This window comes from Delphinapterus leucas, chromosome 3 (genome assembly GCF_059928025.1).
Source record: "Delphinapterus leucas isolate spDelLeu-1000000601 "Yukka" chromosome 3, BTC_Dleu_Yukka2, whole genome shotgun sequence".
Taxonomy (NCBI): domain Eukaryota; kingdom Metazoa; phylum Chordata; class Mammalia; order Artiodactyla; family Monodontidae; genus Delphinapterus; species Delphinapterus leucas.
The window spans coordinates 47,765,698-47,778,310 of NC_143131.1; the positions used below are offsets into that span (position 1 = coordinate 47,765,698).

The window sequence follows — 12,613 nt, forward strand, 5'->3', positions numbered from 1 at the left end:
CACACTCCCTCCGAAGTCCTCAGGGAACTTGTAGACCGGGATCTTGGCTTCATAATAATGCTCATTTTGGAGAAAAAAAAAGAAAGAAAAAATCTTCAAGTATTCTGATTAATACATTTCAGCTGTATTTTGAAAAAGATGGCTTGAAATATACTCCATTTCCAAAGGAGGTTGTTTGAAGAAATCCAAATTTCCCGGAATCCAACTCCTGCCTCCAGTCCAGAACAGAGGGAGGCTTCTAAGACATAGGAGCTTTTTCCTCTTTCATACTGAATTTACGCCAGCACCGGGCTGTTCTTAAGTGACAGTTTGTTTTCTGTTTTGCATTGCCAAGGGAGGAACTGGATTTTGAATCTATTCTTCATCTGGTCACAAGGGCAACCAACACAGTGAAAGAGCCACTTGATCGCATCCTTTTTACAATTCCGCAATAAAAGGTTTAAAGGTTTCTGACACTCTAAAAGTGCTCAGGTAGAAAGGAAACGAAAATGACCGCGAGGTACAGTAACACCACAGAGCTGTCAGTGAAGTTCCATTTCAGGGCGACCACAGGAAAACACTCTTCTCCGGGGGGAGCCAATAAGTCATGGAAGGAACAAAGCTCTCCACACTTGAGCTGGGCTCGCTGCTGTACCTGTGAACGTAATTTCCGTTGTGTCCCCTGCTTAGAATCTGACTCCAAGCCTTTGTGAATGAGAACTATCATTCAATCTCACCAGGCAGAAACTATTCCTCAAGGGCTGTATGACGTCTGTAGGAAGGCAGTTCAAAACATCGCAGGGAAGTGAGAGGGGGAAAAAAAAAAGACCTGGCGCCCAGCCAGCCTCGTCAATTGCTGAAACTTATAAAGCTTCGCTGCAGATCAGCACCAGAGACCTGGAGTGTAAACCAGCCAAGCAGGCAGAAGACATCTCAAAATTTATAAATCCATTTCCTCGTCTGGGAAATGAGGTGTCTGTGTTATTCAGGGTAAGATTCCCTGAGCACCTTCATAAGGAACACACCCCTTTTCCACAGACTTGTTTATCCTCCCTCAAAAAAAAAAAAAATCATTTTCTCAAAGTCTGGCACTGAAAACTAAAATTTCTAGTCAAAAGCAAAGTTGAGAGGACTTGGGGAACTTAGCAGCTGTTCATTTTGAGCCCATTTAATGAAATGTCACGCTTTAGGTTTGGTTGTAGAGACACAAACTGCCTCTTAAAAATCCAACAGAACGTAGCAGGCAACGTTGCATCAGGTCATGCTGTGATGTTTAAACTGAAAAATCTAATGAATTTCTGCTGGACAAGTGGCTACATGTACTGAGGCTGTTTTCTTGCACAATGTTTTCTAAACCTTATTTCATTTTGAAAATCATATGCAAATTTCATTGATTTATATATACCAAGACTCTGGGTTTGCAAATTCCTAACAGTCCTTCAGTAAGGAATGAAGCTTATATCATATCACCTCAACATCTCTTATTGTGAAGACTAATCCCTGCCCCACCTCCTACATTTGAAATAAAAACTTTTCTATTATAGTAAACATAATTAAGCCTACCCATTTTGAAAACAAACTTATGGTTACCAAAGGGAAAACGTTGGGGAGAGGGATAAATTAGGAGCTTGGGATTAACATATACACACTACTGTATATAAATAGATAACCAACAAGGACCTACTGTACAGCACAGGGAACTCTACTCAATATTCTGTAATAATTTATATGGGATAAGAACCTGAAAAAGACTAAATATGTATATGTATAACTGAATCACTTTGCTGTACACCTGAAACTAGCATGACATTGCAAATCAGCTATACTCCAATAAAAATTTTAAAAACACACAAAAAACAAACAAACAAAACAATTCAAATTGCTTCTAAGAGAAGAGGATTTGACCTCCCTCCCCATCCCTCTAAACATTTGCACCGAGGATATATATTTCTCTGGGTGTGCCAACTTCAGTTATTTTGGATGTGAACTATCAAGTGAAAAATAATTTAAGCATTCTGATTTCTTAAATGACATTAGTTAGTACGTTGGTTCTCTAGTCTGACGTGAACTTGGTATTTATTTAGCATTTGCAGGCAGGATGTTTTAGCGCAATTGTGACCCACCCAAAGGACTTGGGAAATTAACGTAGTAAGGCATCCCGCCAGACCTCTGGCTGCTCATTACAACAAACACTTCAGCTCCTCCCCTGGTCACACTTCAAGTTGCATTTATTATTTAGTCTCCTCTGAGTGACCCTCAGCCCTCTTCAGGTAAATACCAATAAATTGCTTGACATATAGTTATCTCCTTAAGCTTTTCAGTTTTCCTATGACTATTCAGGGACCTTCATGGATTCTTGGCTCTGTTCCGTGTTTAACATGTTGCTGCCACTTTAAGGCAGGTTAACCAATCACATATTTTCAGAAATGCAAAAGAAAGCTGAGGGAACTACTCAGGGGGCTTACAAAAAGAGGTTTGTCTTTTCTTCTTGGAATTTTAATGTGGGGGAAAAAAAAACCCAGACTGAGTAAAAGTAACCAACTACTATTACTTATTTGAAGCACTGTTCTCTATCATGCAAGGTCCGGCAAATATCTTCTAACTGTCATTTCAGAAAGAAAATGACAGTGATCACAAAATGTAATGTCTGAATGTTGTGTGTTAAACTCTCCTGAAATAGTCAGTCCTGTGCTCCACCATCCCCCAGAAGGCTCTCTGTCCCAGTGAGATTACTTAGCTCACCGGCACTCCCTTCCCTGTCACAAACACATCTTTAACCTCTTCAGGTTAGTGCTGTCCTGTGTGGTGCTCAATGTTACACGTATTCCAAGGATCTATCTCTGAAAATCCTAGCCCACTTGTTGGGTATCTCCTAAACACTGTGTAACAGTCCCTTAATGACTAATATATCATCCCTGTGCCCAAAGAAACTGAGTTTAAGTAGCGGGGAATCTGACAACATATGAGACTAACCAGAAGATTCAAAGATTCCTGGATCCCTACTTCAAGGTTGCCATTACAGAAAAAGACAGATACACAATAGTACCAGGCCATGGAGATTGAAATTTTTACTTTTGCTCTTACCCCTAACATTTAAGGTAGTGACAGGGGACTTCCCTGGTGGTCCAGTGGTAAAGAATCTGCCTTCCAATGCAGGAGACGTGGGTTCGATCCCTGGTTGGGGAACTAAGATCCCACATGCCAAGGGGCAACTAAGCTCGCGTGCCACAACTACTGTGCCTATGCTCCTCAACTAGAGAGCCCATGTGCCACAAACTACAGAAACCACGCGCTCTGGCGCCACAGCTAGAGAGAAGCCTGTATGCTGCAACGAAGAAGCCAAGTACCACAACAAAAGAGCCCACATACCTCAACGAAGATCCTGCATGCGGCAACTAAGACCTGACACAGCCAAAATTAATTAATTAATTAAATTTAATAAATATTAAAAAAGTGCTAAAAAAAGGTAGTGACGAAATAATAATAATTTTCAAAAACCCTAATAATACTTGCTCAATATTACAGTGTTTTCTCCATCCTAAGGCAATTTTTTCACAGGGAAATTTCTTTTTTTTTTTTACATCTTTATTGGAGTCACAGGGAAATTTCTTAAATAATGTTTTATATGTTGACTATCACATAATTTTCCTCTGAAAAGCTTCTCAGAATGGAGGGATATAGCTCTGCTCCCAACGCCAAACATTCCTGTTAGTATACAAATATATGATAGTGTATAAGGTGGCTAACGTGGATGCCTGAATCTGAGGAGAGTGGACTTTAGGAACCATGAGGCACTTGTCTGGATGGCTTTGAAGAGCATACATTTAATCTAGAAGCTGCTATGATTTCTAGCATTTCCCCGATGCACTAAATTGTACAGTGTTGTATAAACCTCTGTCTGACTATTGTCACCACAACATTTCAAAGGACTGTGCTACAAATGTTTATGTTCACTGAGGTCATCCAACCGTATACATTTGGTTGAATCAAACCACTGTGCAGTATGATGTTTCCTAAACTTCAGGCATCTGGACACAACCTCTACAAATCTGCCACACTGGCATCTATACCATCTATACCATTACTTACTAGATATTTTTCTTCATTGACTCACTTTTTTTAACTTAACATAAATTTAAATGATAACTTTATTTGATAAATGGGTTTGATATGCTGATTACATTTTCCCCCCAATATAAGGATTAATAGAAAAAAAAAAAGGTCCAACTATCACTGAAAATCTCTCTCATACTAATTGGTGTCACAAGGCAATATGGGCAACACTCCTGTGGAAAGCACCAGTTGCATGCAACTAGACTGGGTGCACCCTAAACATGATTCCTCTTCTCTTATTCAATGGTGAGCACGACTTATGGGACTAAGGACGTTTACCAAAAGCCAAGAGTTAAACATAAAACAGTAACTGAAACCAACTGAATGAACGGTTAAGGAATGATTTTACTATACAATCCAAGTTTTTTCAGATATTATTACTTTGAAATACTCTGCCCACTTTCAAATCTTCTCTGAGTAAACTCTTATTTTCAGATTACAACAGATCTGTCATGAGCAGATTTTTGAGAACCATGCTATGATCTAACAATATATGCAGGCCTGTTAAATGTGCTTAAATTCAGGACTGTATATATGTCAACTAACTTTTTAGGAAAAAATGACCATGGATCTGCAGGGTTTTGTTTTTTGTTTTTGATTACAGTTTCCTGGCATTCTACACTGTACTCTAATATTATAAAAACAAGACATTTTGAAATCTTGCAGCACTTCCTCCTTATTGAGGAATAATGTGGTATTTCCTTTATCTGGAGGGGAATCTGGAGCAGATTTTGAGCTGTTTCTATTATCTTACTACACTCACTAAGTATACATTTGGATTCAAGGACTTTTCTATAAGCATAAATGTCTTTGGAGCTAAATTCCTTAACTCTGAGGAAAAGCTCAAAGTATTACATTTTGAAGGCTTCTGACCTTCAGGTTTCCTACCTCTTTTGTAAAATGTCAGGTTAGAACAATAATTATCATGATTTGATGTAATCCCACTTGTTTTATTTTGCTTTTGTTGCCTGTGCTTTTGGTGTCCTATCTAAAAAATCATTGCCAAGACCAATGTCAAGGAGTTTTTCCCTATTTTCTTCTAGGAATTTTATAGTTTCAGGTCTTCTATTTAAGTCTTTAATCTATTTCAAGTAAAGTTTTGTCAATGGTGTAAGATAGGGGTCCAGTTTCATTCTTTTGCATGTGGTTATCCAGTTTTCCCAACACCATTTATTGAAGAGATTATCCTTTCCCCAATGTATGTCCTTGGCTCCTTTATTAAAAATTAATTGACCAAAAATGCATGGGTAAATTTCTGGGCTCTCTATTCTGTTCCATTGATCTGTGGGTCTGTTTTTATGTCAGTATCATACTGTTTTGATTACTATAGCTTTGCAGTATAGCCTGAAATCAGGAAATGTGATGCCTCCAGCTTTGTCCTTCTGTTTCAAAATTGTTTTGGCTATTAATGGTCTTTTGTAGTTCCATGTGAATGGTAGAATTGTCTTTTTTATTTATGTGAAAAATGCCATTGGAATTTTTATAGGTATTACATTGAATCTTTACATCAAGCTAAAATGCTTCTGCACAGCAAATGAAATAATCAATGAAATTCTTTTGGGTTCTGCACCCAATTGTAAAGTGTGTGAGTGTGGGGGAGGCTTTCCCATACCAACAAGCAATTCTCTGACACCAGCAGGGTGTCTGAGAATTCAACTCAATACTGACACCATCCACCTGGAGATAATATCAGATTCCACAGGTTAAGGGCTCAGTCCCACAAGACAGCCTCCTGCTCTCTACAGATGTCAGTTGCAAGCGCAGGTTGTTACTTGTGCTTCTGAAAAACTGGTTATAAATCAGAGGTTCCCATGACCCCCTCCTTGGATCTGATTAATTTGCTAGAGCTGCTAACAAGAGCTTAGGAAACTCATTTACTCACTAGATTACTGGTTTATTATAAAAGGATATAACTCAGGAACAGGCAAATGGAAAAGATGCATACATGGTATGGGGAAAGGAAACAAAGCTTCCACACTCTTCTAGAGCACCACTTGGCCCTCATCTCCCCATATTCACCACTCCAGAAGCTCTCTGAACCCCATTCTTTCCAGTTTTTATGGAGGCTTCTTTGTTACAGGTAAGACTAATTAAATCGCTGGCCTTTGAGGATTGATTCAACCTCTAGCCCCTCTCCTTCCCAGAGGTCTGGGTGAAACTGAAAGTTCCAACCCTCTAAAGGATTGGTGGGTTCCCCTACCAACCAGTCCTCTTCCTTAAGTTACCTCATTAACAAAACAAAAGACACCTTTATGGCCCTTACCACAGGAAATTCCAGCGGTTTTAAGAGGTATGAACCAGGAACGAGTGGAAAAAGACCTAATATATATTAGAAAGAGATTTTGGTCAGCTGAATGACCAAATATATATTTCTTATAAATCACAATATCACAGAAGTGAAAATGTAACCTATGGAATGGGAGAAGATATTTGCAAACCACATATCTGATAAAGTGTTAATATTTTAAATACATACGAAACTCATACAACTCAATAGCAAAAGAACCCAAATAATATGATTAATAAATGGGCAAAGGACCTGAGCAGACATACAAATGGCTAATAGGTACATAAAAAGATGTTCAACATAATTAATCATCAGGGAATTGCAAATCAAAACCACAATAACATAGCACCTCACACCTATTAAGACTCTTTTAATCAAAAAGACAAGCAATAACAAATGCTAGTAAAGATGTGAAGAAAAGGGGACCCTTGTACACTCTTGGTAGGAATGTAAATCGGTGCAGCCATTATAAAAAACAGAATGGAATTCCTCAAAAAAATCAAAAATAGAACTACCATGTGATCCAGCAATTCCACTTCTAGGTATTTATCCAAAGGAAAGAAACCAGTTTCTCAAGGAGACATCTGCACTTCCATGCTCACTGCAGCAGTATTCACAACAGCCAAGATTTGGAAGCAACCTAAGTGTCCCCCAATGGATGAGTAAAGATTATATGATATATATATCATAGATCATATAGTATATATAGCATATATATGTAGTGTGTGTATATATATTTATAGATATGTAAAATGCAATATTAATCAGCCACGGGAAAGAAGGAAATCCTGCCATTTGTGACAACATGGATGAACCTAGAGGACCTTATGCTAAGTGAATAAGCCAGAGAACGACAAATACTGTATGATCTCACTTATATGTGGAATCTAAAAGAAAAAAAAAAAAAGTCAAAATCATAGAAACAGAGTGTAGAATGGTAATATGGGTGAGGGGAGAATGGAGAGATACTGGTCAAAGTGTACAAACCTTCAGTTGTGAGAAGAATAAGTTCAGTGAATCTAACATACCACACAGTGACTATAGTTAATACTGTATTGTAAACTTGCAGTTTTCTAAAAGAGTAGGTCTTAAGTATTATCACCATAAAAAATGGTAACTACGTAAGGTGACAGACGTGTTCATTAACCTGATTGTGGTAATCATTTCACAATATATACAAATATTAAATCATCATGTTGCACACTTTAAATACACATAATTTTATTTGCCAATTATACCTCAATAAAGCTGGGGGGTAAAAAGAAAAGAAGAAAGATTGACAATATTTTATAAAGTATAATATCAAGAAGCTAGAAAGATAACAGCCAATTATACTTTAACAGTAGACTAAAAGAAAAATAAAATAAAAAATAAAGATAAGAGTATAAAACCATGACATAAAAAAGAAAATCATCAAAGCCGAAAGCTGGTTCCTTGTAAAGAATAATAAATTGACGAACACCTAGTAATGCTGATAAAGAACTGATCTGAGAAAACACGAATTATCAGTGTCAGTTCTATAGACATAAAAAATTAATGAAAATGTATTATGAACAGCTTTATGCCAATAAATTTGGAAATTTAGGCAACATGGAAAAATTCCTTGAAAAACACAACCAACAAAATTGACAAAACAAATGGAAAAACTAAATGATTCTACACTGATTAGAGACTGAGTCTGCATTGAAAAATTAATTTAAAACAATAAAGCTGTCATAAATTAAAAAATAATTACTATTAATTACCTAATAAGTACATTATACACTTTCTTATTTATTCATCACAGCTACCTTGCAAATTAAGGGTGATAATTTTATGAATAAAGAAAGCTAGTGATTTGTTCAAAGTCACATCACTGGCGGTAGAAAAAGTAATTGGATCCAGATGTATCTGCTGTGTGTGCACGCGTGCGTGCGTGCGTGTGTGTGTATGTGTGTGTTTGCTTATGAGAAAGGGGAGTGGGTTGGTGAGGGAGAAGAGACGGAGATTAAAAGTTGCTATTATGTTTTTGGGAATTGTTTTTAAGACATCCATCCTCTTCAGCTGGACAGCAGCAATGAATAAATATCCATTGTAAATGGTGTATGTGTGCATGTTACTGGCATAACAATGGACATATTTAACAGCCAGTAAATTCTAGATTTTCAAGATATCCAGGATTAAACAATCTAAGTTCACTGTCCTTTTTTCTAATTTTTAGATTCATAATGAGGGTATATATGACAAGATCATGAGCCTGTTAGCTGTAAAGTGGGATAAGGTCTTTAGTCATACTCCTCGCATGGGTAAGGGTGGTTTGCTGTTACCTACACAACACAGGGCATTTTGATTGCCTCATTAAGTAATACTGGCTAACAAATGATCATTTTAAAAGGTAACAATATGTGAGACCTCTGATAAGGTATAGATTTCAACATTTGTCAACAAATTATATTGTCAGTTAAAAGGTGCAGAAAACTAGTTTTTAAAACTAGTATCAACATTTTTGCCTGGGATCAGTAATGTTGACAGGATATGCACTTTACAATTGGCTTTGAGAACTTTGCACTAAGTCAAAATACTGTAGCAAAAAAACCCAAAACCCACATTGTATGGATCAAGTAAGTTTAAAGTTTCATAAGTGCTATTGTATTTCCTTTATATTCTAACCCCTGCTTCTCCTTCTTTCACTCTTCACGGTCCTCTTAATTCTCAAATTACATGTATCTTTGTAAATGTAACCTCATTTTAATTAAATATTTAAATGGTATTAAAGAGATGCATTCAAATAGCTCATCAGACAGTAGTGAAAGTAGGATCCTCAAACTCCTGCCTGGATCCCTGATTCTGGTTCATAGATGAGGCTGAGGCCTGGAAGGATGATGGTGGCTGTGGGTGCCTGGGGGAGTGGCTACAGTGTGGTCAGTGCCCAGCAGGTATTTTATTTGACCACCCTAAATGTCACTGTAAGACTGTTTCCTCTGAGGTAGTTTGCGTTTTCTAGGGACAGGTGTAAATCTGCCTGCTAGCGTTCCGATGTGGGCAACAGAAGGGAAGTGGAGGTCTTCCTGATCTATTTGCAGAGTTTTGTTTCATCCTCCTGTTTGCACAGCTATTCCTTCTGCTCTCTCTGCCTGTTATTCCAGAATCTCTGTCTTCCAAGGGGAGGGTACGCTGACTATCCTGAGAGTGAGGGCTTGTGGATGGGTGTACACTATACACACCTCTGTACGATCCCTATTTTCAGAGTTCACTCACGTTATTGATTTGGGTGATGTTTTTAGAGAAAAGTGGGGTAGGGAGGTCATCTGTCCACCATTCTGAAGCTAGAAATCTATAGATTTTACTTTAAAACGAAGGAATTAGCTATTCTCTTTATCAAATGGCTAACTATATTTGTACCCTCTATAAGCATACGTCAAGATTAAGTATTTTTTTTTACTGTGGTAAAACAGACATAACATGAAATTTACCACTTTAACCCTTTTTAGTGTACAGCTCAATGGCATTAAGTACATTCACATTGTTGGGCAACCATCACCACCATCCGTCTCCAAACTTTTTCATTTTCTCAAAGTGTAACTACGTAATACCCGTTAAACAGTAACACCCATTCCTCTCTCCTCCTGAACCCAGACAACCACCAGCTTTCTGTCTCCGTGAATTTAAGTACTGATGTAAGTGGAATCAAAAAGATTAAATTTTAATGGTACATTCAGGAACTGATAGCCAGTCTTGTTCTAGATGTCTCGTTCTTAAAGAGCAAAGCAAAGCATTAGAAATAAAAGGTTTAAGACATGGATTCTCACCTTGAGAAATCAATGTACTTGCTTTATTCATCACTGACTCTATTTTATAAAGTGTTGCTTGCTGTTACATAGACACAGTCAAGAGCAAAAATATTGCCTTGACCAACATCTGTTTTCCTTTAAATCATCTCTTTAGCTGGTACTTTGTTTAAATGTACATAAATGTTATCAGCATGTATCCAAATTATAGGTCATATTATATCTTTAGTTCTGCTTTCAGATTCATACCAGACCCTATGTTTAATCAAGTGGTTCCTAATGCTATTTACCTATCTCAAGGGACAATGCTATATTCTAAAATTGAATTAAATTAATAAAAATAATTTTAAAAAGATTTTTTGAAAGACATCATACAACTGGAAAAATCACATTGCCAACTGAAGCCCTTGTTTCTAACATTGTGAGACAACTGGAGGTTTTCATTAAAATAGGATTTGGAAAAAAATGTGTCAGAAATAAATGCACATAGAATGTCCTTTAATGATAATTTAACACCTGATGCAATAGATAAAGAAGGAAATTGATTTACTAGAAAGCAAAATTTCAGTGGACTCGTTTAATTTACATTTGTTTGATAACATTTTTCCTTGCCCATGTTAAAAGGAATGGTAAAATAATCCAGGCAACTCAAGTAATTTCCCCTTGACCCCAATTACAAATAAGTTCTATTTAATGTAAAAAGTCTGCTTTTTGAGACAATGTCTGTTAATTAAAGAGGGTTAAAAAGTAGCCTTTGAGGTCAGATTGCCTGGGTGCAAATCCAAACACCACTAGTGACTAGTTGTTTGACCTTGAACAAGTTACTTAACCTTCTCTAAGCCTGATTCCTAGGCTATAAAATGGAGATAAAATAGGGTTTGTGAGGATTAAATGAGACACATAAAATCTTGCCAAACGTGTCTGGCATATAGTAAGGGCTCAATATATGATATCTTCTCTTAAAAATGAGTTTTAAAAGAGAATTCAATAAATATGAGGGAGAGCGGTTTTAAAATTTTAAAGTGTATGATGTTACTATTATAATACTTTGATTTAAAATCATTTTATCATATGATATCGCCTATATGTGGAATCTAAAAAATGATACAAATGAACTTATTTACAAAACAGAAATAGACCCACAGACATAGAAAACAAACTTATGGTTACCAAAGGGGAAGGGGTGGGTGGTGGAGGGATGAATTCAGTTTGGGATTAACAGATACACAAATACTATATATAAAGTAGATACCCAACAAGGACCTACTGTAGAGCACAGGGGACTCTACTCAATATTTTTCAATATTTTGTAATAACCTATAAGGGAAAATAATATATATACACACACACATAAAACTGAATCACTTTGCTGAACACCTGAAACTAAAACATTGTGAATCAACTATACTTCAATAAAAAAATTTAAAAAAAGATAAAATCATTGTTTTATGTTTCCATCTTAGCTTTGACCCTGATCCCCTGACTCCCTTTACATAATAGACTGTGAATAGTTCTCTTGCCTCCCATCTTACACATCTAAGGTTTAGTCTCTCTATTGTCTTTGGGTTATCTTTCTAAGACAAAACTTAAAATGTTAAATTCCCTGCTTAAAAACCTTCAATAGCCTCCTCTTCCCCCCTACCGAATCAATTACAGCCTTCTCCTACGATGACAGCCCTACACATGGTACACGCCTTGCCCCAAATCTTCCCATGCCATTTCCCCTGCCTTGTGAGCCTTTCACCTTCTCCCCCATCGCCCTTCAAGATCTAACACAAGCAGCAGTAAAGGCCAGCTAACTCCAAGACAAGCTCAGAAGTTCAGTCTCCTTGGCTTCATTCAATTTTGTGAACATCCTGGGTTAATTTTGATTACTACTATTATATATGTATATTTTTTTACTTCTTTGTAACGTATTTACAATGCTCAGCAGCATGCAATAGCAATTATAGGGACAGCAGAGTTCCACAGCTACTGTTCAGCCAACTGATTTTGACTGTGATCTTTGAAAACAACTTAATCTCCTAAGATTCCACTTTTCTTCTATGAGATAACACACTTATCTTCTTCCCAGGGTTGTTCTGGGATGGAAGGAGACAACATGTTGCCCACCTGCAAGGTTTCCTTCTCTTCCACTTTCAGATCTTTGCACAGGCTTCTCTGGCAGCCTTATTGTTCTTCCCTTTTATCTCTCTTGCTCTCTCTTTTTTTTTGGGTCAGGAATTAACTCAGGGGTCAGCTCCTCTAGTCCCACTGCTTTTCAGTCTGCCCTGGGCTAAGCAAATTCCAGATTCCGGTGCTAATTCCAACCCGAGTGCTTACGAACACAGTGTGATCCTCTCCTTATCTGGTGAAGGGGAAGGGATCGTGGCTTCCCGTCCCTGTATCCCCAGTGTCTGGCCCTAAACAGACATGTGGGCTTTCCCACAATGTTGTGAGCCCCTTGAAAGCAGGAATGCGGTTTATT

General features: G+C 37.3%; 1 protein-coding gene across 8 annotated transcripts in view; it reads right to left on the reverse strand.

Annotated features, from left to right (window-relative positions):
- PDE4D (phosphodiesterase 4D) overlaps positions 1–12,613 on the reverse strand; it is a 1,204,091-nt gene that overhangs the window by 293,571 nt on the left and 897,907 nt on the right. The window contains exon 1 of one of the 8 annotated variants that reach the window (XM_022597031.3): positions 1–12,613. This exon is cut by the window's right edge and continues 58,529 nt beyond it. The exons of the other annotated variants lie outside the window; for them this stretch is intronic. Within the exon in view, the coding sequence (XP_022452739.2) occupies positions 1–65 (65 nt within the window). The 5' untranslated portion in view covers positions 66–12,613. 8 annotated transcript variants of the gene reach the window in all.